Source organism: Centroberyx gerrardi, chromosome 21, assembly GCF_048128805.1.
Source record: "Centroberyx gerrardi isolate f3 chromosome 21, fCenGer3.hap1.cur.20231027, whole genome shotgun sequence".
Lineage (NCBI taxonomy): Eukaryota > Metazoa > Chordata > Actinopteri > Beryciformes > Berycidae > Centroberyx > Centroberyx gerrardi.
The window spans coordinates 5,632,216-5,659,564 of record NC_136017.1 but is presented as its reverse complement, the minus strand read 5'-3'; the positions used below and the strand labels follow the sequence as shown (position 1 = coordinate 5,659,564).

Here is a 27,349-nt window from a genome sequence, read left to right as displayed (position 1 = left end):
GCATTTCTCTAATCTGGTTCCTACAGCAATCCTAACAAATTACAGGATACTATACAAATATTACAGCAAAACTTTAAGACCCTATTGGAATATTGTAGGAATACTGCAGTGAAGCCATACGAGAGGAAGTCATAAAGTACCATAAGGATAATATAAACTTATTACCAGATACACTAGCCTATATGTCTCTATTTAGTATTATTTTAGTGATTTTTCTTTTTAACTGAAATATGTTGGGGCTGTTATTCTGTTCTGCACCCTGTGATGAAATTCATGAAGAAGTCCTGGGGTTTGAGGCGTTACCCTCCCTTTAGTCATGAATCCCGTTTGATCAAAAACATCCAACTTCAGAGCTGAATGCAAAAAAAAAAAAAAAAGAAAAGCCGTGTCGCCAGTGTGCGCACAGTGTGTGGCTGTGCGCTCCTCTTATCTCCACTAAAAGGAGAGCGCGCTTGCCCGCGGCGGACTTTTGCCCTCCGAGTTTGATACGCGAGAATTAAAGCGAAACCCCAGCGGAGCCGCTCGATCATGTTCTCGTCGAAGTCGCCTAAAAGTCTCTCTAAATATGTCTCCAAGTCGCCGTTCGCCGCCGGAGAGCAGATCTGCATGGTTGAATGTGGATGTAAAGCGGGCTGCACCTGTGCGGTCCACGCTGCGTGCGGCAGCGGGAGACACGGCGCGGCGGGGTTCAAGGTAGGCCCGGAGAGGACTGGGATTTCCATCTGCAGAGCCTCTATCTTTCAATAGTTTACATTCAGTAGGTCAAAGGTTCCCAAACTTTCATGTCAAGAACCCCCGTTTAGATTCACATTAGACCATTTGATTTGGGGTTTATTGCAGGGATTCTCCATTTGACAAGAGTTTTATTGTCTCAGGCCAATAGTCATTGTACATTCTGTCCTTGAAGTGAATGCAAAAAATCTCTCTGAAGTCATGTAATCTAGTATTAAGTATCATTCAAGTCATTTAATCTAATATTAGTATCATTATTTTCTTTAAAAAGTGAGAAAAAATGGGGTGAGATAATTTGTTTCCAGTGCAAATCAACTCGGTGTTCTTGAATTGTCACTGAATAGATACTAGTGGCTCATCTGCCTTATTCTGCCTTGTTTCAAGATATTGACACTTTTTTACAAAATGAAGTGAAACTACTTGGTATAAAGTGTACTTACGGTATCTCACTCCAATGGCAGATTTTTTACACTTTAACGCTAGAAAGTCCAGTGGATTTGTGGGGTTTAAGACGAGGTGAACAAGCCCTCAGATGAACAGGTTAAATATGATTATAACTATTTCCTTGGATTGGATTTGGAACATCTAACAACACTGGTTTGTACAAAAAGTGGGCTCAGGAAAAGTCAGAGGGACATGAGGGAAAGATGTGATATATCACAATTTCTAAAATTTGAAACAGCAGTCAATGGACAGGGACTTGACCTTTCTAGTGTTGAGAAACATGCATTTTTAAGACTGAACATGAGACTAAAAGACTTGTTAAGATGGGAATTTTAACAGTGGGTAAAACCTCTCAGTAGAGCAGTCATGCATTCTTTCCTATACTAACTTCAAGTGAACTCAATAACATGGGAATTAAGCAATGCCTCATTTTGCTGGGGACCCCCTTGAACCCTCTGGAGGACCCCTGGGTGATCCCAGACCCCAGGTTGGGAACCACTCCAATAAGTCATTTAAAGTATAATTCATTTTAGAATAAGGAAACTTAGAAATGTATTGCCGTAAAACCCAACTAGACTCTTTTTTAGTTTAATTAATCCTTCTTGACAGGCACTTGGTCTATATAAGTCTTAGGTCCCATATCCATTCATGGATATGGGACCTAATAAACTAATAAACCTAATAATAATAAACCTAATAATAAACGAATATCCTACTGGAATATTATAGTGATACTATAGCAGAAAACTAACATAAAGCACAGTCACTATAAAGACACTGTTGAGTCCTGCAGACACACTATAAGCCCCTATAGGAATATTATAGTGATGTTAGCCTATGGAGGAGACTTTAAATATGTGAAAATATTGTCAATATAATAGACAGTTGTCACAGAAACAGCAGTGTGATGTTTCTTTGGTTTCATTCACAGCCTGAGATTTATTAGACTACTGTTGCACTTTGAACACAGCAGTAAACACGGCAGTGTTTGCCTTACTCTCTATGAAGCTGTGTTCCTCTGTCTCATTATGTAACTGCGCTGTTATTTACATTAAAGCAGGAGTTCCCATAGTAAAAGGGCTCATGATGTACTTGGGATCACAAATATTTACCGTTTTTGTGTCCGTAGTCTGTTTTTGGCAGTATATTGATTCATCCCTTGAGAAAAGAACGATACTAATCCTTTAAAATATATTGGAGCTATTATAGGTGAAAATGTAACCCAATAGAGAATCCATTTGTTATATTGTAGGAGATAGGAAAGATATAACATAAAGAGTAATTTCTCACAAGCCCCAGTGGCCTAATGGATAAGGCACTGGCCTCCTAAGCCAGGGATTGTGAGTTCGAGTCCCATCTGGGGTGACTTCCAGCAGAGTGGCGCAGCGGAAGCGTGCTGGGCCCATAACCCAGAGGTCGATGGATCGAAACCATCCTCTGCTAGAACATTTGGTCTTTTTAAGACCTGGGTTTCATCCCCCATGCATCCCTTTAGCAAGATAGTTAACCCCTAGATGCTCCCAGGGCGCTGAACTAGCTGGATCAATGAAGTACATCAAATTCAAACAAAAACACCAATGTGCACATCTTTATCAGTGTCTTCTGTGTAGTCCAAAAGTAGTGTATAATTCAAAATACACATAGTTTTACAATCACTTTAGCTTGATTAGGAATTTTCTCAAGGGATCTCCAGGTGTGAGAAAAACAGTGAAAGAGTTTTCAGGAGTTTTTCATGTAGAGAAAACCTTTACAGATAGGTATTTGACCAAGGATCTCCTCACATAAAGACAGGGCCAAGGATCACCTCATAGATACAGTATAAAAAACACATTTCTACTTTGTCTCCTTGGCTCTTATTTCTTTATCAAGCACTTCTGTATCACACGATCGGTCCAGGTAAACAGGGATATTTGTTACATCTCTACTGTGGCACTGACTTTCCCACTCCTTACCTGATTGTTAACTGAATCGAACAAAATGTTTAGTTTCTCATATTTTAATATCAAAACCCCATTACTTTTACTTCCTGGAAAACGGCGTATTCTTAGTGGTTACTTTATGATGTACCAGTAGGTATAAATAAAAAAATTAAACCAATAATACCAATGCAGAGTTTTTTAAAAACCTGCAACTTCACAACTTTCAAAGTGGCAGACAGGCAACATGGTACAGCGGTGCATTTTTGGGTGTTCAACCCCAAAAATCCTGCTTCCTTTTCCGAAGACACCATGGTTTATCTCAGTGGCTGGAATGTATACATCTTGAAGAATCCAAAATTTGTGAGAGCTCAAAAAGATGCACAAAGCATTTTTGAACTTTTGAACACTTTTGAACCTTCCCTCTCCATGTTAGGTCCCACTCTAACGTTCTGTTTCAATTACGTCGAATTACGAAAGCAAGACACCATCCAAATGCCATTTCCTTGTGACTTTAAATGTCTCTGTTGCGCTTGTTATATTGATTGTTATTGAGTTCGCTCTTCTTTTTCAAAGGAGAGCGGGCCATGCACATCTCAGAAATTATTTTCCTTTGTGAGACAGTAGGAAAGCTGAGAGGGAAACAGGAGAAAAGGCTCTAGCAGGATTCAATACTTGTCCAGCAGGGACAGCTGTACTGTAGTTACAGAGAGAGGGTTTTTCACTGCTACACCACTTAACCAGCACTGTGAACCATCACTTAGTTGCACCAACATTTAGATTTGCGTTTGGATAGCTGCCCACACTGTGTACCCTGTGTAGCCCCAGTGGCCTAATGGATAAGGCACTGGCCTCCTAAGCCAGGGATTGTGGGTTCAAGTCCCATCTGGGGTGATTTTCAGCAGAGTGGCGCAGCGGAAGCGTGCTGGGCCCATAACCCAGAGGTCGATGGATCGAAACCATCCTCTGCTAGAACATTTTATCTTTTTCACACCTGGGTTTCATCCCCCAAGCATCCCTTGAGCAAGATAGTTAACCCCTACATGCTCCAGGGCGCTGAACTAGCTGGATCAATGAAATAAAAACGCCTATGTGTAGGCAAGCTGCACACCCTTATCAGTGTCTTCTGTTTAGTCCAAAAGTAGTGTGTAATTCAAAATACACATAGTTTTACAATCATTTTAGTTTGATTAGGAATTTTCTCAAGGGATCTCCAGGTTTGAGAAGATAAGGCTTTTTCTCACATTCGACTGTGCGGGAGCCTTATCTGTCTTTAAAAATACATATATATAAAATAAAAATTACAGAAAGTTTTACTTTTTTTGCAGATCTGTGTCTTTTGTCCAACAACAGCAATATGAAAATTATAGCAATGTGAATGTGGAGTAAAACTCGCTACAAAATGTCATCAAAGTTGGCTATCTCCAGCCCTTTACTTACAAAACAGTAACCTTCTTTTCCTGAATAGATATATGGAATAGAGCTCTTCATATGGAGTCCAATTTTCTCCCCATAGCCCTCTGAGGAGTCAGATGCCGATGACTGTTGACTCTAAGCAGAGTCACATTGAGAGGCTTATAAGCAGGGTGGGAACTCCTCATTTGCACCAGTCATGTGTTCTTTAGGCCACAAACAAGCAAAGCTGAGCTTTTCCATGTTGGGGACCAGGGATAATGTGTCTGTCATGCACTTTGACAGTTCTATAGTGGTAAACGTCAGGTTTTGGTGTTGGAACTCTCTCTCTCTTGCTCTCTTGTTTATACTATCGCTATTGATCTCTTCACCTACAGATATAATCCAAGGCTGAATTATCACACTGTCAAGCTATTTCTATGCCCAACTTTGAATGAAAGCAACAAGTTCACACCCCCTTCTCTTGGGGTTGTCAAAGGCCATTCTGGGAAATTGAGGAACTAACTCACTAACTGAAGAAGAAGTAGAGAAGGGAGTTTGAGGGAAAGTGGGTTCACCAAAAAAACAAAAAAGACTTCACAAACTGATGATATGTAACCGTGTAAGAGTATTCAAGTTCAAGGGGGATTTTCCTTTAATGTCAAGTGGGGACAATTAAAGCTTAAGGGGTGGAAAGTATTAAATTGATACACTTTTCTTTCATCTCTCCAGGAGAACGGCCATGGCTACGAGGCCAGTCCTCTGGAGAAGCAGGCCCATGACAACCCGGCCTACGAGTGCGGAAGCCAGAGCGAGCTCTACCCTCTGCCCAGGACGGCTTCCAGAGCGACCTTCAAGCTCCTGGGACTCCTGCCTGAGCTCCAGGTCCAGGCCATCGACAGCAGGCTCTCCAGGCTGAGCGGAGTCCTCGCCGTCTCCTTGTCTCTATCCGGCGGCTTGGCCACGGTGGAGTATGACTCCTCAGCTGTCACTACCAAAGAGATCGCCTTGGAGCTCCAGACCATGGGGTACGATGTGGAGTCGGCGGTGCGGATCAGGGTGGACGGTATGACCTGCCAGTCCTGCGTCCAATCCATCGAGGGGCAGATCGGGACGCTGCCGGGGGTTTCGCACATTCAGGTGTTCCTTCAAGACGCTGCAGCGCTGATCGTATTCCAGCCTCTTCTAGTGACACAAGAGCAGCTGAGAGACAAGATTGAGGATATGGGGTTCGGTGCTGATTTATTAGTAGAAGACCCATCTGGGCCAGACACTACAGGCTACTGGCAGAGGGAAACACCAGCAGCCGCCATATTGGATTTGTCAGCACAGACTGTAACCATTTGGATTGTGGGAATGACTTGCAACTCTTGCGTGCAGTCCATCGAAGGCAGGATCTCTCAGATGACTGGTGTGTGCTCAATAGCGGTGTCACTAACAGAGGGAAAGGGAACTGTAACCTTTGACCCCGGACTCACACAGCCAGAGCCGCTCAGGGCCGCTGTGGAGGACATGGGCTTCAAGGCATCACTTGAAGGTAGGCACAGGCGGGCTGTTTTCACCTCTTTTCTAAAGCTTGTTTGTCCTTGGTAGGCCTCCATATTGCAGTAGCTTTGCTGTGCTTTATTTACAAGTGTGTTGCGGTTTCTGTCACCCTCTAGTGGTCAGAAAGCGCTTATTGCAGCTAACTGACAGTTCAGCGTAGGGAATATTTACTTTCAATTGTGTTGATTCAATAAGTAAGCTGGAAGTCAGCGAGAATATGGGAATTGTCACGTCAAGCTTGTTTCTTTTCAGGTTTTTGAAGCGTCAAGATAATCCATTTCATGAATGACTTTAGTGTGAGTGCAGACGTATCAGTTTCACAAGGGAGAACAGGCAGCCCACTCTTAGCATTTTTTTATTCAGACAGTATGACAGTGATAAGGGAGATACAGTAGAAGAGACACAGCAAGGAGTTGATTGTTTCCAAAGGTGGGGGACTTAACCACTCAACCACATCTTAAATTTGTTAATTCTATCGAAGAGAAGAAAGCATTTGGGTGTAATAAAGAGGAAGTAGGCTCACAATTTTCTAGCTTCTCAATCGACAGCTCAAAAGCAATACATCCTGGATTAATCCATGGATGCAACTAAATGCTGTATGCAGTTTATTTTTAATGCGGAGGAATTATTCCCGATCATGCAATTACTTGGGGTTTGTCATTTAACACCCAGTCACATGACTGAGCAGGGTCACCAGTAAGAGTCGATGGAACCGTGTGAAATCTTGTCTATACACACAAAATCAAAATCAAAAACATGTGCTCCCTTAGGTCAAATAGAAGAAAAAAGCAAAGATTGTAACCTATTCTGCACTCTGTGCGGCATGAGGATAGGAAGAGTCACATGACAGTTTGGCTTAGTGGGTTAGGGTTAAGGTCTTCAGGTTGATTGGCGCCCTAAATGCCTAAATTGTAAATGGAAGATATATCCAGAATACCGCACAAATGTGACAAACAGTCATACTCAGCCCCGAGCCTGTTTCTCATTGTTTATGTTTTGAGTTGAGACTTCATTTAAGGCTCTCCAGTTCCTTTTTCTGTCCCATACAAGGAGCAAACAATAGAGCACAATTAGTGTTGACTGTTGACTTATAAAAGCACCGGTTGTCTGATGTCAAGTATGTCCTCCTATCATTCCTAGCAACAAAATCAATCCCGCCCTTGAATTGTTTCTAAAGAGAAGTTTTTAAATATTATTTTAAGCTGCATTCAGGAGTATTCTGTCATTTTCCTTTATGAGTAAGTTTTGTGAATACGACTCCAGAATCTCCTCCCATCTGTTCCTCACAATCTGGAGGCTTGTGAGGAAGTAGGAAAAATGCATCTTTTTCTAATTATTTGCTCAGAAATTTTGTGGGATTCATTGTAAAGTCTGTATAAAAAGGGTGTAGTAGGAGCTGAGTTTGAGCTCATGGTGTTGTGATATAGTACTTCAGCAACACTTATTTTAGTGAAGTAACCTGTGTTATGATCTAGGGAAAGGTATTATTTAAGGTAAGGGAAATTAAGATACATTTTATTGTCCCAATAGGGAAATGTGGGCAGTCAAGGTGCAATACATAAAGTTTAGTACACAGTAATAATAGTTTTGAATAAAAATCTCCCCAGTGCATAATGTACATACAAAGGTGTAAAATGATGGAAGTACAAAACTTCTGCAGGTTGCACTCTTGGTGACACTCTTGTGAGTATATTATGTATAAGGGAGACTTTCATTAAGTGCTTACAATATTACCTGCATAGTGCATCGGGCCTCCAAGCCAACAAGGCACTTCATACAGTTTTCAAACAAATTTCTCCCAACCTGTCTTGCCACCGGTTGCCGTGGAAACCAGACAAGTATGCTCTCTAGCGGGACACGGAGGGCTCTCGAATCAGCCGGGGCTTTTCTTGTTGGATTTAATGACACAACAGCTTGCCAAGAAGGGGAATTAACTGAAGCAGATTATGAGCAGATTCTTTCATGCACCTTTTTCAATTTCAGCTGTCAAGGTCAAGCTGTCTTCATGGAAGTCTTCAGCTGTAAGCCAGACAGCAATGAAGCTCTTTGTACCACTGCTGGACTGTGCTTATGTTTGTTTCATAGCCAAGACTTAGCATGGGAGTGATGTTTTATATCTCTATCTGATTTAATATGACGAGTTGTGAGTTGTAACAGCATTAAAATCTGTCAGGTGTTCAAACCAAATTCTTGTAAGGAATTCTTGGCTAAAGGGTAAGGACAGTTGAACTTGTCGCAGGTGACTTCATGATTGGTTGATTTGCTTTCTATTGCTTTATTGTTTGTTCAAATCCCAGCAGGAAAAGTCTGGACAGGGGAAGGGAACAAATGTTACAAAGTGCTTCACACAAACAGATCAAAACAAAAGGTGATAAAAGCAATGTGAAGATAAAACATAAAACCATAGTTATACCAAGTTCATCAAATAAAATGTCAGATAAAACAAGTTTACATTAAAATAATGACACAAATACGAGAGAAAACTGGTTATAAAAAGCTCTCCCTCCTTTAGCAGCTACTGTTGAGGTGCCCTTGAGCAAGGCAATTAACCCCCCCCAAGTTTAACCTTTATTTACCTTTTATTATACTGCTGCTTCAAAATGCAGAGCATTCACTTTGTCCATCTGTCCGTCTGTTCTTCAGCATCTTTGCCTCCTTCCCATGCTGCCGCTGACTTTCTTCCTTCTTCTCTTCAGAACTTGAATCCGCAGCCAATCTCCAAAGCCTTGAAAGGTCCAGACCTTCCACCCACGTCCGCCCGAAGCCCTCTGACCCGCCTGACCTGCAAACACACCATAGGGTGGCAGTCAGCAATGTCACCGGATCAAAGATGGCTACCGCACGCGAGATGAAGGCACAAAAATGCTTCATCCGCATAACGGGCATGACCTGTTCCTCCTGTGTGGCCAACATCGAGAGGAACCTCCTCAAACACACAGGTGAGTTTGACTGTCACCCATTTCTCTATCATATGAATATACAACTATACACACAGTTTGCAGTATGGGCAAGAATCCCTTGGCTCAGATGTTGTGAGATGAAATAGATCTAGTGTAGTTATTGACTGAAAAAGACTTTAGCTTCCGTTACGACTTTGTTTTATCCTGACAATAGCACATAGAGCTAGTGAAGAAACAGTGTACATTTGCTTTAGTTTACTCATGCAAATTAACATCCTCTTGCATAAATGGGATTTGAACTGTGATAGTTATGGATGAGTGGCTAAATATCCACATGTCAGTGGGTGTGTTTATCTCTTCATGTCTCCCTGTCAATCCTGGCTCCTTCCCTGATGTGTTTTGTATGAATTCCAGGAATCATTTCGGTGTTGGTGGCCCTGATGGCTGGAAAGGCAGAAGTGAAGTATGATTTAGACGCTGTGGACGCTGCTGGTGTAACTCAGCTCATAGAGGACTTAGGCTTCGGTGCCACGCTGATCGAAGACAATGCAGTAACACATGGGAAACTGGACCTGAACGTAAGTCTTCATCCTGACATGATACAGCATTTTAAAGCTGAAAGACATTGCTCTTTTTCCAGATGAAGAAACTGCAAAATTGACATCTTCTCTAACATAATGATCAATGAAATTATATTAAAACAACTCATAGCACTTGTAGGCTTAAACTAAAACAAAATTAGAACATGTTTACATACTGAATCCTATATATTTTAGACACAGGATATGTCTAAATGAACCCCAAAATATTAAAAATATTGATGTATTTCCTCCAACTGTCACTTACAGGTAACAGGCATGACATGTGCATCATGTGTCCATAACATTGAGTCCAAACTCACCTCGACCAAAGGGATCCTTGGGGCCTCCGTTGCCCTGGCAACCAAAAAAGCCCACGTCCAGTTTGACCCAGAAGCGCTTGGAGCTCGAGATATTATCAAAATCATAGAGGTAACGATCACTGAGGTTTTTTTTTTTTTTTTTTTTCTGTCTTAAGTCTTTTCTGTGACTGTTAAAGCTGCAGTAGGCAACATTTTTATGTGAAAATACACCTGTCTTATCTTTCTTAAATCTCTCATTGCTTCTTGCTAACATCACATCCTACTTTTCATGTCTCATTCCAGAGTCTGGGCTTTGGGGCCAGTCTGATGAAGGCAGGCTTCGAAAGCAACCTCGATCACACGGAAGAGATTCGACAGCAAGTATCTGTTTTAGCTTTGTTTCCCATTCACGACTTAAAGGGTCTTCTTTGTCATTATGCATTCACAGAGTCTGCCTGTCTCTGAGCTGACTGCATGCCCACTTAATTTTGCCAGTTGCTTATTTCAATAGCCAGCGTTTGGATGGTTGACATTAACAGGGCGGCTGCCACAAGAATAATAATTGTGGGTTCAAATCCTGTCAAGGGCAGCCACAGAGAGAAGTGTCATTGCGCGCTTGGTGCATCTCACTTAGTCTTCAAAACAAGCGGCAGAATTTTGCTTGCCTGATCCAGCGATGCTACAAGAATTAGGTTGAAATCCGACCAGATTCATCTTATCGTATTAGAATGTATTAGGAGTTTGTTTCAATTTTGTTCAGATACATTTGAAATGTTTACAGATATACTGATACAAAATTAAACACTATACTAACTTGGTTGATACTTGCACCTCTACTAGATAAATGTAGATTAGATGAGAAAACTGTAATGCCCTCAATGTGGCAGTTTCAAATGCAGCAGAGTATATAAACACACACACACAATTTAAAATCCCACTGCACCACATTTCAGGTGCACATCTATGTAGAAAAATAGGTGCTAAACGGTGTATAGAGTAGATTAAGCTAATAACCCTCAAGGGGAAAAGCTTTCCATTAGCAGAGGATGGTTTCGATCCATCGACCTCTGGGTTATGGGCCCAGCACGCTTCCGCTGCGCCACTCTGCTGGAATTCACCCCAGATGGGACTCGAACCCACAATCCCTGGCTTAGGAGGCCAGTGCCTTATCCATTAGGCCACTGGGGCTACACAGTGTGCATTGTGTGGGCAGCTAGCCAAACGCAAATCTAAATGTTGGTGCAGCTAAGTGACAGTTCACAGTGCTGGTTAAGTGGTGTAGCGGTGAAAAACCCTCTCTCTGTAACTACAGCTGTCCCTGCTGGACAAGTATTGAATCCTGTTGGAGCCTTTTCTCCTCTGTCTCTCTCAGCTTTTCTACTGTCTCACAAAGGAAAAAAGTGCATGGTCCACTGTCCTTTGAAAAAGAAGAGCGAACTCAATAAAAATCAATATAACAAGAACAATAGACACATTTAAAGTCACAAGGAAATGGCATCTTGGGTGGTGGCTTGCTTCTGTAATGGATTTCCGGTTGAAACAGAACAGAGTGGGACAGTTCAAAAGTGTTCAAAAGTTCACAAATCCATTGTCCATCATCTTGAGCTTTCACAAATTTTGGATTGGACGCAGTTTTCCACGAAGTAAAGGTCATGGGATTTTGATTCTGTGCATTTTTGCGGATTTATTGTTAATCAGGCGCACATCATGATATAGACAATTAGCTAGCGAGGTGAAAGAGACATTTTCCATTTCATTGGGACTTTAAAGTGGCAAGGCAAGCAGGCATAAAGTGAAAAACTGCCATGTGCCGAGCGATCTGTAAAACAAGCCGTGAACAGTTTGCATCTGTTGGACCGCAGGTGGAAGAACTCCTTTTTGTTCAGCCTGGTGTTCGGCCTGCCTGTGATGGGTCTCATGATCTACATGATGGTGATGGACAGTCAGCATCAGGAGCATGGAGGCTCCATGCCTGAGGAGCAGAACCTGCTGCCCGGCCTCTCCCTCCTCAACCTGGCCTTCTTCCTTCTCTGTACACCTGTTCAGGTACAGGAACTCGCTTTTATCACATTATCACAAACACCACAGCAATGAGCGCTGAGCAACAAGGATGTCACCAAATTAAAAAAGCAAACATACCACTTTAATGCTGCATGTTTGCTCTCACTATTGCTCTGAGTTTTGCTATTCCCCCATTTTAACCTCTCCCTCTCTCCCTCTCTCTCTCTCTCTCTCTCTCTCTCTCTCTCTCTCTCCCCTCTAGATGTTTGGAGGCCGATACTTCTACATCCAGGCGTATCGCTCGTTAAGACACTACACCGCTAACATGGACGTGCTGATCGTACTAGCCACCTCTATCGCCTACATCTACTCCTGTGTGGTCCTCATTGTGGCCATGGCTGAGGGAGCCGCCCAGAGCCCCGTCACCTTCTTCGACACTCCGCCCATGCTCTTCGTTTTCATCGCTCTCGGCCGGTGGCTGGAGCACATCGCAAAGGTAAAAACATCTTGGGGTACTTTTCGTTTGAATGCTTGTCTCTGAGTTCACAGTACAAAATTGTCACAAAGTTTTGACACTTTTTTTGTAATGACAGAACTCATAGAATCATTTTCTTATGGTCATGAATGAGCTTCTGCATCCGGTAATACTGAAAAAAATGAAAGGTTTCATTCCAAAATTAGATATCCACCATCTAAAAAAAAATTGACAACTACTCTGACAAAATGATTGCTGGCATCAAACTAAAACTCATGGTTGAATATATTAGCTAACTAGCTATCATTAACTAACAAAATACTAACAATTTAGTTTGGTCTGACAAGTTATATGTAGTTTTTGAAAATTCAGCATTAAACCATCAAAAACGAATATATGTTGTTTTTTGGAATTCATCTTTTCGTATAACACCACTGAATTGACAGAACAGTGGCTGTGACTAACAACATCTCCACCTTAAGTACTGTGCTTTACCAAATTGTATATAATGTGTTTATTTTGTAGTTTCCCATCATCCTACTTTTCACTCCATGTCACACAAAGGGCAGACCTGTTGTTATTCCTCATATGACTTTGCAACAGTCCCATTGTTAAGCCTTTTTATTGCAATATTTTGTTGTCTCATCATAAGATGTAATTATAGGTCATATCAGGTGGTTGTGAGTAGATGATCATCTTTACTGTATATCAGCTGACTGTATAACACAATCATAAGACCACACTAAAGTTTTATTCTGGGATTTTCTTGTGACCATGTTTAAAAAACAACCACAGTAAACCTGACCATTCGCAGAGAGATTGGAAACTGTATTGGTAGCAGCAAAGCAAAATTGGTATGATTGGTCTCCTCTATCTCACACCAGTGGTATTGTCAGTGCGAGTGTTTCCCATAAATCTTGTTGTTTCCTGACGTAAAGTTGCTACTTGTCCCCCTCCCACTTCCTGGTCTTGCTGAAGTGGATAAACATGTTGGAAGTGATTTTCCCATCTGCCTTTTATTCCATTTCATTCCCTTTTCATTTCATTTGATTTATTTCGTTCATTTCATTCCACCATTTGCTGTTGCCAGAAGCTCTGAAAGCTTTAGCTCCGTTTGCTCTGGAGGAACAGAACCTCTTCCTGTTTTGTGCCATAAAGCAATTGGCAGATTTGGCGCAAATCCGACCCGGTGACTCACAATGCCGAGGCTGACAATCTTCTCAGCGATGTTGTTTACAATAATTACACTAATGTCTCAAAATGTGTTAATTAGGATCAAAATGCTACACATAGCACCTTTAAATGAATCCACTGCTCTGCAGCCAATCCCTTGAAAAAAATCCTAATCAAAATAAAATGATTGTAAAACTATCTGGGGTTTTTTAATCACACATTACTTTTGGACTACACAGAAGACACTAATAAAGCTAATTTGATATACTGATATACTTTGGAGCATCTAGGAGTTAACTGTTTTACTAAGGGATGCTTCTGCCATCATGGCTGCATGGGGGATGAAACCCAGGTCTTAAAAAGATCAAATGTTCTAGCAGAGGATGGTTTCGATCCATCGACCTCTGGGTTATGGGCCCAGCACGCTTCCGCTGCGCCACTCTGCTGGAATTCACCCCAGATGGAACTCGAACCCACAATCCCTGGCTTAGGAGGCCAGTGCCTTATCCATTAGGCCACTGGGGCTACACAGGGTACACATTGTGGGCAGCTATCCAAATGCAAATCCAAAGTCTGGTACACCTGTGTAACAGATCACAGTGCTGGTTAAGTGGTGTAGCGGTGAAAAACCCTCTCTCTGTATCTACAGCTGTCCCTGCTGGACAAGTATTGAATCCTGCTAGAGCCTTTTCTCCTGTTTCCCCCTCAGCTTTCCTACTGTCTCACAAAGGAAAAAATGTTCTGGGAAGTGCATGGCCCACTCACCTTTGAAAAAGAAGAGTGAACTCAATAAAAATCAATATAACAAGAGCAACAGAGACATTTAAAGTCACAAGGAAATGGCTGATTCGGCAGATTTTGCGCAAATCCGACCCGGTGACTCACAGTGCCGAGGCTGACAATCTTCTCAGCGATGTTGTTTACGATAATTACACTAATGTCTCAAAATGTGTTAATGATTTATGGATGATCAAAATGCTACACATAGCACCTTTAAATGAATCAGCAGCCCTGCAGCCAATCAGAATCGAATCTTCACCCAAGCCATGGTGTTAAATGTGTTTATGTTTCCTCCTTTCCCTAGAGTAAAACCTCAGAGGCTTTGGCCAAGCTCATGTCACTTCAAGCCACCGACGCCACTGTGGTGACGTTAGGACCTGACCACTCCATCATCAGGTGAGACACGGTGACACACCAGTCACACACTCCTGTAGATCATTGCAGGACATTTTAGCATTGGACCCAAAGTTACTGTATTCAGCATGTGCAGTAATTCTACAGGAGTTTGACCTGGTGGCCTTGGCGCAAAGACATATTGCATCGTAATTTACACTTAAGTACCTACAGGCATACATGGTACAGGGACAACAGGACCTCATTCAAGTGCAAGACAATACATCATTCAATATATTTATTCATATGAAGTGTGATCAATCAATAGATTCATTGCAGTGAAGAAAGAACTGTTAGGTTAGACTGTTTCCACAGTGCTAAAGCCCCAAAGCTGTGCAACTAATGTGTGTAGGGAGGGGAAAACACATGCTAAAAAATGAAACTTTTTTTTAATTAGACCAACATTTTAGAATTGGAGTGTTGTCAACAGCATAGTAAAGATACAATAATACAAAAAATATAAAGAAGCGATAATTTAAGAGTATATTACTTTGGGAAACTGACAAATTCACATACTGACATGCTGAAACAGATTCAAGATTCAGTAGTTAATTTCAATTTTTTTTTCAATTCAAGGTGCTTTATTGGCATGACAGTTCACAAACAAACAATATTGCCAAAGCATGTAACAAGAGATTAATCATCAATTAAATTATTAAATAACAAAAAAAAATTAAGTAACAGAAAAATAATTCCATCCCCTCCCATGTATTATTGTGTGTGTGTGTGTGTGTTACTGTGCCTCCACTGTCTACTATCATTGTTTCTGTGTTTATGTCACTTGTGTTTCTGAGGAAACATAAACCAGCAAAATATCACCTTAGCCAATTAAAAACAGAACTTTTCACATACATTCATATATTATTCTTCACATTTCTCATTCAACTGTGTGTCCCTCTTCTTAGTTAATTTCTATATCAAGCAAGATTGCTAGGAATCTGTATCAGCATCAAGGCCAGTTAGTAGACCTATAGAAGTGCAAGGAGTTTCAAAGTAAAAGCAATCAATAAAGAAGTGAAATCATCATCATACTAACGCATTCCAACGTAACTGGTGATTGGGAACGTGTGTGTGTGTGTGTGTGTGTGTTTCAGCGAGGAGCAGGTGATGGTGGAGCTGGTCCAGCGGGGCGACATCGTGAAGGTCGTCCCGGGAGGAAAGTTCCCAGTCGATGGGAAAGTGATCGAGGGAAGCTCCATGGCAGATGAGTCCTTGATCACAGGTATGCCGGTTTGTACGGGCGGACTGATTCAGCACACCGCTAACAGCTGTTAATGGAGCATGAAAATAGAATCACCGCTGTTGTGCTCCATCGATTGGAAGAGAATGAAAGCAGCACTCTTGAAAAATCAATCAGCTCTTTCTTGTGGCTGCTGAATAAAGGCACACTCACTTTTCCACCGTGCTGGCTGTTGTTTTAGTTTGTAGGAATGAAAAGAACACAGCTGCTGTTGGAGAACAATTGAAAAGGCTTTAATATTACAGAGACCAATCAGACATCAGTATTTAAAAAAAACAATTACTATCAGCTGGTGTATCCAACCCCTTAAGGACAGAATCTCATCTTCCAGTTAGGAGCATTATAGCATATTAAAACAGCTAAAGGAAATCTTTAAGACTTTTAAAATGAAAGATCCAAAATACCCGTACTTGTAGGTTTTTTTTTTGCCAGTTTTTAAGCCTTTTGCACCTTTGCTCGGCCACTCGTTGGGTTTTGCCTTGAGCTCCTCCAGCCTGTATTTGTGTCTCTGTCAGGCGAGCCCATGCCTGTGAGTAAGAGAGTGGGCAGCTCGGTGATTGCCGGCTCCATCAACGCCCACGGTTCCCTTCTGGTGGAGGCCACTCATGTCGGAGCGGACACAACTCTGTCTCAGATAGTCAAGCTGGTGGAAGAAGCCCAAACCTCGAAGGTGAGAGACGAGTCTGAATCCCGTGAAGCTCGGTCCTTTGCTCTGTACGTTTCTCTACACCTTTCTGTCTTTCACAAACACACACACATACTTTGTGCCTGTCCTGTTTCATGCTATTTCCATTCTTTCTAGCTTATAAAAAAATGAACACACACATACACAGAAACACATTTGTTTACATTTTCATTACCACTAGAAACACAGGGGCATAGACAGCAAAGATGCAATCAGATGTTTGGGCACAAAATGTAATCTGAATAAAATATACACAAACATATAAACACATTCATGAACATTTTTCACATATTCTCTACTGTCCTACTGCCATTGTTGTTTTTCACCTTCTAAATATAGACGTTTATCTTGTATACTATTCTACTGCAGCACAGCTCTCTGTTGTTTGCTCAGGCTCCTATCCAGCAGTTTGCAGACAGGATCAGCGGCTACTTTGTGCCCTTCATAGTTATTGTTTCTCTGCTGACGCTGGCGGCCTGGCTGGTGATCGGGTATGTCAACTTCGACGTTGTGAAGCAGAACTTCCCGGTAAGCGTGTACACCAGTATTTTCACATGCAAACCAAAGCAGCCTTCGTAAAGATTTCTTTGTGCGTAGGTGTCGTCGTGTGCATTTCACTCATAATGTTCCTCCTCTTCCTCACAGGGTTACAACTCCAACATCCCCAAGACGGATGTTATCGTCCGCTTCGCCTTCCAGGCCTCCATCACTGTTCTGGCCATCGCATGCCCCTGCTCTCTGGGGTTGGCAACCCCGACGGCCGTCATGGTGGGCACAGGGGTCGGAGCTCAGAACGGGATCCTCATCAAGGGGGGCGAGCCGCTGGAGATGGCCCACAAGGCAATGCACTTTACATCCTCCGTCTAACTCCTGCTGACTTTTATTAGCAGTTTGGTGAAAAGTTTAGAATTAGGACACTGTACTTGTAGTTGCTACTAAAAATCGCCTCAAGTGCATTTGGTCAAAACATGATGCTAATTTGGATATTTTGGGAATAATCATTACCTGGAGTTAATCATTCACTACCTCTCACTTATTCCACAGCTTTGTTGAATAGTCAATTCTGATTGGCCAGTGAAGGCATGCTGAGGTCTGTTATAATAACAGACATCATATCATATCACACTGCAGTCAAGAAGTCCGGATGATTCTGTTGATTTCTAATCAAATTATTTAGCGCCACCTTGTGGACAAAAGATATTACTGCATGGCCACTGCGAACAAACATTCGGCTAATTGAGGTTAGAAACATGGAAAATTTTGACAATATTAGTTTTAATTTATTCAGAGAGCACAAAACTTTTCATTGCTGATCTGAGGCTGAACAGCATCTTATCTGATTTGTTTATGTTGCTATGCTTTCAGTTCTGATGAAACTATTTTTTTGGCGGAAGCCGCTTTGCGTCAGGATCTTGATTCACCCTAATTTTACAATAAAAATCAGCTCACTGTACATTATCCTTTTACATATAGGTGATTCTGACAGGCAGAGCTTCTGTAAATGTTAGAATTTTGCCAACCACAGACTTAAGTTACAATCTTCAGAAAGGGCCATAAATGCCACCGCAAATGATGGATATCTCATTTTGGAATGAAACCCATAAGTGATACAGTATTTGAAACTTCAACAAGACACATTGCTGTTCATGTGTTGGCTGTGGCAGGCATCAAACCTGTGACTTTTTGGTTGCAGGACAGTCTTGTTAACCAATAAGCCACCCTGTCTTATGTCCATTATGTTTGTGTTAGCTAAAATAACTACACTTAATGTTCTGTTGCAGTCTTGATAACAGCCTGAAGAACAGAATCCACATATTACACAAAGCAGATCAGAAAGAAAAGATTGAAAACTGAAGGGAGTAATGACTCTCCTGTGTTTCTGTGTGTTTCCCTGCTCTCTCCCCCCTCAGATCCGTGCGGTGATGTTCGATAAGACCGGCACGATCACCAACGGCGTGCCGCGGGTGACACGTGTGCTGGTGCTGTGGGAGATGGCCCGTATGTCCCTGAGGAAGATCCTGGCTGTGGTCGGCACAGCGGAGGCCAGCAGCGAGCATCCACTGGGCATGGCGGTCGCCAAACACTGCAAACAGGTGAGAGAGGGAGTAGGTGAGGTCAGAAACAACTAGAGATGGGTCAGTCTGTCTCATTACACTGTCAAACCCCTCCTGCTAAAAAAGACCGAAAAGAGAAGAACTTTTTCATTTTAAGATTTGCTAAATCTACTGTATGACAGTCAGCTATACGTGGGCATCATAGACACAGTGACATTTCTTGCATTTTATTTAAAATAAAATACAGTTTTGTTATTAACATCCAAATCAATGGGATTTTTTTCAGGATTTTGTTTTAAAAGCCATTGCTTTTTGTAATAATGCTTTAATTCTTAAAGGAATAGTTCACCCAAAAATGAAAATTCTGTCATCATCTACTCACCCTCATGCCAAATGAAACACAGGTGAAATTTGTTAGTCCATATAACACACAGGGAGGTTGCCAGCACAACTTGGTAGCAGCCTTCTCCAAAACAACTGAAGTCAATGGGGACCGGTTCTTTAGAGTTCCAAAACAAAAACAGCCAAACAATCACACTGTGAATAGAAAGACCTATACACCATTATTTGTTGCAAATCAATCAGCTGTAGTTATGATGTGCACTAAATTATGGTGTAAATATACTGCAGGTCTTTTTGGAACTCTGAAGAACTGGTCCCCACTGACTTCAGTTGTTTTGGAGAAGGCTGCTATGGAGTTGTGCTGGCAATATATGTATAATATATGTTATATGGACAAACTTCACCTGTGTTTCAACTGGCATGAGGGTGAGTAGATGACGACAGAATTTTCATTTTTGGGTGAACTATTCCTTTAATCATTTATTTATTTTTGACTAATTAATTGTTTTGTAATGTCTTTTTATGCTCTGTAAAGTGCTTTATAAACTGATAATGATTATTAGGTGTGATGGAAGTAACATCTGTCTGTCTACCTGCTTGTCCACATCCCAGGAGCTGGGCTCGAACGTCCTGGGTTACTGTGGGGACTTCCAGGCGGTGCCCGGCTGCGGGATCAGCTGTCGGGTTTCCAACGTGGATCATCTGCTGCAGCAGCAGAGCGAAGAGCGTTTCCTCCTGCAGGGAGCCACCACCGACCACAGCAGCCTGCTGGCCGAGGCCGAGGCCCCGCCAACAGGTCTGACGCTTCTCACCCCAGAATCATATGTCCACCATTTGAGTAGGCCTACACTTTCTGTACGAGCCCAGGGCGCATTTGAGGCGATGACATATAGATTTTAATTAATTATCAATTTATTTGAATGTGATCTCAGCTCTCTGGCTGCCTTCATCTCTTCATCTCTCATCATACGGAGAGTAAAGCTGCACTAGGCACACTTTTTATGTAAAAATATAACCATCTTCAGCATCTTTTCAGCCTAAATCACAAAGTGACGCTGCAATAGAGAAGAGTATCCCATCCCGACTAATTGAGACATTGTAGACGTTCGCGAAAATGTAATTCTAGTGTCAGGTATGGACACTTCTCCACCCAAACTGTCTCCTAAACAGCGTCCAGAGAAAGCTGGACACACCAACATTAGATCTTTTGCCTCTCTAATCCTTTTGGTTTCCTTTAGCAGATAGGAGTTTTGCTTATTGAAACATCTTCTCAGGGCAGAAACTGTTATGATTGGTTCAATCAGGCGACCAATCAAAAAAGAGAGGAGGCGGGCCAATTTGACAAGTAAAGCGGGAGATTTATTTAGAGTAGGCTATATGACTCATGTTCTGGGGGCAGATGTATTTTAAACTAGTTCTGGGGGAAGAGAAGAATTCTGGATCATTTAGTATTTAGGCAGTCTTTTCCTATCTGACCAGAGTACAGTAGGCTATAAGACTCATACTCGTTCTGGGGGCAGATGTACTCATGCCAGTTCTGGCCAAGTTTCATAGTGTCCAGCTGTAGAGAAATTAAGTGTCTCACTTCTAGTTATTCTGGCTGAATTTGCCTCTTAAAACCATGGCATGACAGTGTGTAGTTGGAATAAAACCCTTCTGATAGATGCATGATTATTATTACTTGTGATAATACTGTTAAAGATATAAATACGGGTAGCTCTTTTTCTTTTTATTCCCCAAACTTGATATTTATTACTGTGAATTGAACTCTTCATACCTAAATGGGCTATAACCCTCCTATTTCTATCTGTCTGTCTTTAACACAGTTTCTCACATTTGGCAGTAAAAATTCAGAAGCACAAAGTGGCCTTTAATATACATAAAAACACATCTGTCTGTCTGCCTGTCTCTCTCTCTATCTTACCCTGTTGTAGCTAAATTCCTCAAAATATTTCTGATTTATATATTAATAATAATAAAGTTTATTTGTATAGCACTTACCAAAAACAGAGTTACAAAGTGCTTCACACATAAAAGCAAAAGTAAAATCAGTATACAAGATAAAACACATGATAAAACGAAGCTTGACATAAAATCAAATGAAAGTGCAATAAAAAATAAAACAATACAACAAACAAACAAATAAAAGGCTTTTTGAAAGAAGAATGATTTGTTGGATATCAAAATGGCAGATCCTCCACAGCACCCTTCATATTCAGTCTTCTTTCTTTTAAATTTATCTTGTGGACTCTTTGTTCCCATAGAAATGAAGTTTGATTTTATTACATTTTTTTGTGTTTTTTAGGTGAGGCCTCGTCTTACTCTGTGTTGATTGGGAACAGAGAGTGGATGAGGAGGAACGGCCACCACATCGGAGCAGATGTTGATGCCGCCATGACCAGCCATGAGACCAAAGGCCAGACAGCCATCCTGGTAGCTATAGATGGTGAGTATAATCCTTGTTAACAAATAACATGAAAAACCAGCATGAACTACAACGCTGCCTTTACTTTACAGGCAGAAACATTATGGACAGAGTGGAAGCAGATTGCTTAATTTTAGCTCAACAGTATGCGTGGCATTATCCAGCCATGCCTGACATTATATCTTTAATCTTTCATTTTCAGTATTTTCTTTTTCTTTTGCTATCTATATTTAAAGTCACAATGAAACCACATTTTGAGAGCATCTTGCTTCCTTAGTGTGATGTATTTCCTGTTGAAACAGGATGTTGGGGTCGGGACATAAGGCGAGGAGGGATCAATCAAAAGTGTAAACCAATGGGAGATCAGTTAAAGAGAGAAAGGCAGTTTTATTGGATGGGGCAGGAATGTTCAAAAATCTGTGATGTTTTATTGTTTGGAATTTTAATGTCGCCTCCTGGTACATGATGATGTCACCATTAAACATTTTCTGTTTTCCAAGAAGTAACAGTAATGAGATTTTGATGTAAAAATACAAGAAAATATTTTTTGTTTGGTCATTTTTGGGGCAAAAATTGTCAAATAGATGTATGGTCTCATAGTTAGAATGAGCTAAAAAGGCAAAAATGTTTTTCATTTCAGTGTCACTTTAATGCTTTGCTGCTGCAATTACCCAGTTTCCCCTCAAGGATCAATCAAGTTCATCTCACCTTGTGTTCTGTCTGTTATGTTCTGTAGGTGTGCTGTGCGCCATGTTGGCCATTGCAGACACAGTGAAGGCAGAGTCGGCGTTGGCAGTTCATACACTCAGCAGTATGGGCATCGAGGTGGTGATGATAACAGGAGATAACAGACGCACAGCCAAAGCCATAGCTGCACAGGTGAAAACACACACACACACACACTCATAAAGAATTTAAAAAAAATACTGAAAGAAAAGAGTACTGAATATAAGCACCTAAAGAATGAAAACATACTCAAAATAATCTGGGAGATCTTCATTTATTTATATGAAAATGTCACTTTAACAGGTAAAAAACTACTACCCGCAACATTTTGGTATATGAAATGAAATGCTTTACCACAGGTGGGAATCAGAAAGGTGTTTGCGGAGGTGCTGCCGTCTCACAAGGTGGCCAAGGTGCAGGAGCTGCAGGAGCGCGGCCTGCGGGTCGCCATGGTGGGAGACGGGGTCAACGACTCGCCCGCCCTCGCCCGCGCCGACGTCGGCATCGCCATCGGGACGGGGACCGATGTGGCGATCGAGGCGGCGGACGTGGTGCTCATCAGAGTAGGTGACACACTGTCGCTCGCTGTCAGTCTGGAGATAACATGTTGAAACTACCATTGGGAAAAAAAACTTGAAATATCTGCCCTTCTAGAATGATTGATAGGACAAAAATGGAAACACACTCATAAACATTATGTGGAATTTTTGACACATCTGTGTTTCTTGTCTGGGACAACACACATTTGTGCTACTTTTTTATTACAATGTATGTAAATATTGAATATTGGGACAACATATGTTATTATTTAACATATCGCTACTGTCGAGTGAAAACCCCATATCTCCAAAATGTGAACTTTTCAGGAACTAGGACAAACAGCCTTGTCTTTAGTTTGACCACCATGCATTTTTTAGTTTATGTAATGGGGTTTTGAAATGGTTTCATCAGTCTGAGGGTTGGATAGTTTGTCTCAACACAGAGAGAAGCCTTCAACTGAACATAAAATCACCACTCAAACACCAAAGCTGGAGTTACAAGGTTTTCATATGACAGCATATTGGATGTGGATGTGTTGAAATGAGCACACCGTCCTGCTGAATACTGCTTCTAAAGTGTTTCACACTGTCCTAGAACGACCTGCTGGATGTGGTGGCGAGTATTGAACTGTCGAAGAAGACAGTGCAGAGAATAAGAATCAACTTTGTCTTCGCTCTCATCTACAATCTTCTGGGAATACCCATCGCTGCAGGTGAGCACAATTTACAGATTTATAACTCAACCTTCCCTTGTAGAAATGATGTCTGTGTGTCAATATTCCTCAGTTCTTTGAAAAGGAAGAACAAGATACTCTATTACCAAGATAGCAGAACTTCATTTCAGGGATCAGGCCGGGAAATTAACACCAGTCACAACCCGAATGCTGGTAAAATTTGGTTCTGGCTGGTAGGTTTATCTATTCTACCAGCCTCTTTGGCAGGTAAACAACAATCATCTGGAAGTTCTTGTCTATTCTATAATATCTATTCTAAAAATCAAACAGGCATGTGGAACAGTTAAAGTGGCTGGTGATATTGAAACCACAAGCATGTTGAAAGGAAATATGTTTGTACTGGCACCCTGTGGATCACAGTGAAGAAGCAAGTTTGCAGTCATTGCATTTTTATTCAGCCTTTATTTAACCGGATCGTCCCATTGAGAATAAGAGTGTGTTTTTTCAGGAGGGATCTGGCCAAGATTGCAACTTCAAGACAAACATAAAAGTTGCAGACAAACCATAATACAGAGTATATAAACATAAAAAGGCAGATTGCAAACCAGCAGGCTCACAGGCCAAAGTTATACAAATCTTTATACAGTTTCTTCTTGAGTCTGCCGGAGCCTGAACAGCCTTAATTATGGTTTTATTCACTACGACTTTGCAGTGAGCGTTATGAAAGCACAGTCCTGTTCCTTGGTGATCCTTGGTGAACTCACAGTGAAGTGTTTTGTAAAATATAGGACCTGTTAGGCTTTTTCTCTCAAATTCATGTGCATTTTGAGTTGGGCCAGTGATGAAAAGGAGAGAGAGGAGATTAAAGAAATGACTTCCTCCATGTGGTTCACTTAACCAGAAAAAAACACAGTTTCACATTTTTTTGAGCCTGAACAGCCTTAATTATGGTTTTATTCACTACGACTTTGCAGTGAGCGTTATGAAAGCACAGTCCTGTCCCTTGGTGATCCTAGGTGTGTTCATGCCCGCCGGCCTGGTGCTGCAGCCGTGGATGGGCTCGGCTGCGATGGCTGCCTCGTCCGTTTCAGTGGTTCTTTCTTCCTTACTGCTGAGAATGTGAGTCCATATGAACCTTACACCATTTGAAAAGATTGTATGGGTCTATTGTATATATCTATTGTAAGACCTAATCATTATAGTGATACATTTTTTTTCTCAAAATACACATACAGTGTAGCTTTGTGCAAAAATATCTCCAAAATGTATATAATATGATATAAATATTCCTCAATTCCTCGATCAGTCCATGTATTCTTTTCAATGTCAGAGGTCATTATAAAGATGCAGTAAGCTATGAATCTTTATTGAAATAAGATAAGATGAAACTTTGGAAGCTTATTGATCAACAGGGTCGCTGCAGCAGCAAAGTAATAGGATTCAGCAGGGAAAAAGACAAATAGAATATAATCACACAAGTAGAATATGAAATAAGCAATAAGAACAGCAAAAAACAAGAAATGTAAACAATTTTGGGGTTATATAAATGTATGGAAATACGGGGAGGGAGTATGGATTACTGTATGAATTAAGTAAAGAGTTGTTACTTACAATTGTTACATACATATGCTGGCACATATGTCATATTTAGTAATCTATGTTGAAGTAAGAAATTGATAATATAAGTAACATCTGTAAGTAAATCCATACAGGTAAGTAATCCTTATTCTCTCCTATACTTCCCACTTTTACAATCTACTTAAGATGTTGAAATTGTCTGTTGCATATGTTTACATAATCCCACAATGGTTTATAGTGTATTTTTACTGTTTTCATTGTTATTAATGTTTTTATTGTCTAAGTTTATATTCTATCTTTATTTCTTTCCTACTGTATCCTATGATTTTTGCTGCTCCAACAAAGCAATTTCCTCACAAGGATCAATAAAGTTTTATCTTATCTCATTAGCAGTCACAATTGCTTTCTTAAACATGGATAGAAATATAAAAGCCGACCGTCCCGTCCAGGTACAAGAAGACGTCGGTGGAGCTGTATGAGGTGCGGGCGCGGGGCCAGCTGAGGAGCCTGCGCTCCTCCCAGATCAGCACCCACCTGGGGCTGGACGGCCGGCGGCGGAGCCCGGCTCCCCTGCCTAGAGCCCGGGAACACCTGGGCCAAGGCGGCGCCGCCCCCCCGGCCAGCCAGGGTCCGTCCATTAACTCTGTCCAGGAGCAGCACCGCTACTCGCTCCTGGACCACCAGACTGGAGAGGAGCTCACTGTTTAGCAAAGGGAAAAGGCCTGACCCGTCTGTGCTGTTTGCAGAGGTTGGGTTTACTTTTTTTTTTTTTTTTTTAAATAAACCCCCCACATATATATTTTTGTTACCAAATATTTGGTTGGACACTACGCAGTTTTTGCCTGTTTCTCATGTTTATGAATTCAGTGAAGCCAAATCACACAAGCTGACTGTTAGATATGTAAATACACTGCAAAAAACACGTAATTCTTGGCCAGTCATTTAGTCTCATATTCAATCTTCAGATCTTATTTGTCTTAAACCAAGAGAAAATTCTGCCAATGAGGAGAGATAACTCCACTTGTTTCCAATGCAGCTTCACTTTCATGAATTTTCTAGAAATGAGTGTCAGAATATCAGAATAAGGCAGATCTGCACTGCTATCAAGAAAATGACACTTGATTCGACAAAATTCTTGAAACAAGTTGATTTGCATTGGGAACAAGTGAAATGATCTAACCCCACTGGCAGATTTTTTCACTTATTTTAAGAAAATGACAATTTTAGGACTCAATAATAGACTAAATGACTTGTTAAGATGGAGATTTTTTGCAGTGTAGACCTAGCTGCTTTTGCACTCTAACTGAAAGTGCTGTTTCATTTTGGTGCGACACTTACTCTTTAGTTCAGGAACACTCAACAAGCATTACTGGTGGCTGTGAGGACCCATAGCCACCATTTATCACTTACTTTCCTTTCTAAAGTGTCTACAAATCAGGCTTCTAACACGTACAGACACTACAAATTACACCAAGGTATTACTGAGGCATTATTTCATTATGTGAATCCAGGATCCTGTTTTTTAAGAGGCAATTTCATCTTTTTGCATCCAAATTACAAGCTTGGCAGGAGCATGCCAGGTGACAGGAGCCAGACAATTAAACTTGCAAATTATAGCTTAGTTTTAGACAGAATTGAATAAAATGGGTTCATCAGGGTGTCACTCGTCACATCCTCAATAACTGCTATCCAAGTACACTTGAACAATGCACTTAACTCACAGTGAAGTGTTTTGTAAAATATAGGACCTGTTAGGCTTTTTCTCTCAAATTCATGTGCATTTTGAGTTGGGCCAGTGATGAAAAGGAGAGAGAGGAGATTAAAGAAATGACTTCCTCCATGTGGTTCACTTAACCAGAAAAAAACACAGTTTCACATTTTTTTTGTGCTGAATAATAAGCGCATCCAGGAAGATTGTCTTATGTTCAAATCAGAAGATGATCTCTAAACTAGTGATGGAAGGCACACAAACCGACAGGTGATTCAGATTTTGTTTTCATGACTATTTTCTTTCTATAATCAACTAAAATAAAAAAAGAAAGAAGCTCTGTGTTTCTCTTATTGCCGATACAGAGCGGACCAAGGCTGTTAAAGTTTAAATTTAACTCAACAACAACCAAAAAGGCCTTTTTTTTTTTTTTTCATTTTTGCTGATTCTGTTCTGCTAAAGAAGACAACTGAGGAAACAGAGTGGACTTTAAAATAGTGATTCAGCTTTTTCCAACACAAATCTGCCGTCCAAACCTTTCCAATTGCAGACTGAGATTCTATTCACAATTAATCAGAGGTTATCCATATGTCATACTGTGTTTTTCTTTGTTTTTTTGTTTTTTTAAAAGAGGAGTGAGCCAAGACACTCCTATGCATAAAATCTATTAGCCTTTCTAAAGCTGCCCTGCATGTTTCAGCAAAGCTCCCTTCATCAGAGGTATCTCAGTGAAAGTGGACAGGCAGC

General features: G+C 41.1%; 2 protein-coding genes and 4 non-coding genes across 6 annotated transcripts in view; 4 read left to right on the top strand and 2 right to left on the bottom strand.

Annotated features, from left to right (window-relative positions):
* The window catches only part of eed (embryonic ectoderm development), a 296,858-nt gene that overhangs the window by 9,609 nt on the left and 259,900 nt on the right, over window positions 1–27,349 (top strand). The gene's annotated exons all lie outside the window — the stretch shown is intronic.
* Window positions 529–25,602, top strand: atp7b (ATPase copper transporting beta). Its single transcript, XM_078291060.1, has 22 exons — window positions 529–693; window positions 5,220–5,763; window positions 5,812–6,021; window positions 8,726–8,968; window positions 9,344–9,507; window positions 9,778–9,939; window positions 10,113–10,186; window positions 11,672–11,855; window positions 12,073–12,306; window positions 14,543–14,634; window positions 15,726–15,853; window positions 16,387–16,541; window positions 16,950–17,084; window positions 17,202–17,396; window positions 18,467–18,649; window positions 19,565–19,748; window positions 21,258–21,398; window positions 22,114–22,256; window positions 22,463–22,666; window positions 23,238–23,355; window positions 24,333–24,435; window positions 25,344–25,602. Exons 1-22 carry the CDS (start codon window positions 529–531, stop codon window positions 25,600–25,602), a joined length of 4,020 nt encoding a protein of 1,339 aa, XP_078147186.1.
* trnar-ccu (transfer RNA arginine (anticodon CCU)) lies at window positions 2,469–2,541 on the top strand. The gene has a single exon. It is a non-coding gene; the product is annotated as a tRNA-Arg (tRNA).
* trnar-ccu (transfer RNA arginine (anticodon CCU)) lies at window positions 3,914–3,986 on the top strand. The gene has a single exon. It is a non-coding gene; the product is annotated as a tRNA-Arg (tRNA).
* Window positions 10,925–10,997, bottom strand: trnar-ccu (transfer RNA arginine (anticodon CCU)). Its single transcript has one exon. It is a non-coding gene; the product is annotated as a tRNA-Arg (tRNA).
* trnar-ccu (transfer RNA arginine (anticodon CCU)) lies at window positions 13,911–13,983 on the bottom strand. The gene has a single exon. It is a non-coding gene; the product is annotated as a tRNA-Arg (tRNA).

Excerpts from the sequence above, each read along its gene's own strand:
- atp7b (XM_078291060.1), top strand. The coding sequence starts at position 529 with ATGTTCTCGTCGAAGTCGCCTAAAAGTCTCTCTAAATATGTCTCCAAG. Across the intron at positions 8,969-9,343 it reads GAACCTCCTCAAACACACAG|GAATCATTTCGGTGTTGGTG; the intron begins GTGAGTTTGACT and ends TATGAATTCCAG. Across the intron at positions 14,635-15,725 it reads CCTGACCACTCCATCATCAG|CGAGGAGCAGGTGATGGTGG; the intron begins GTGAGACACGGT and ends TGTGTGTTTCAG.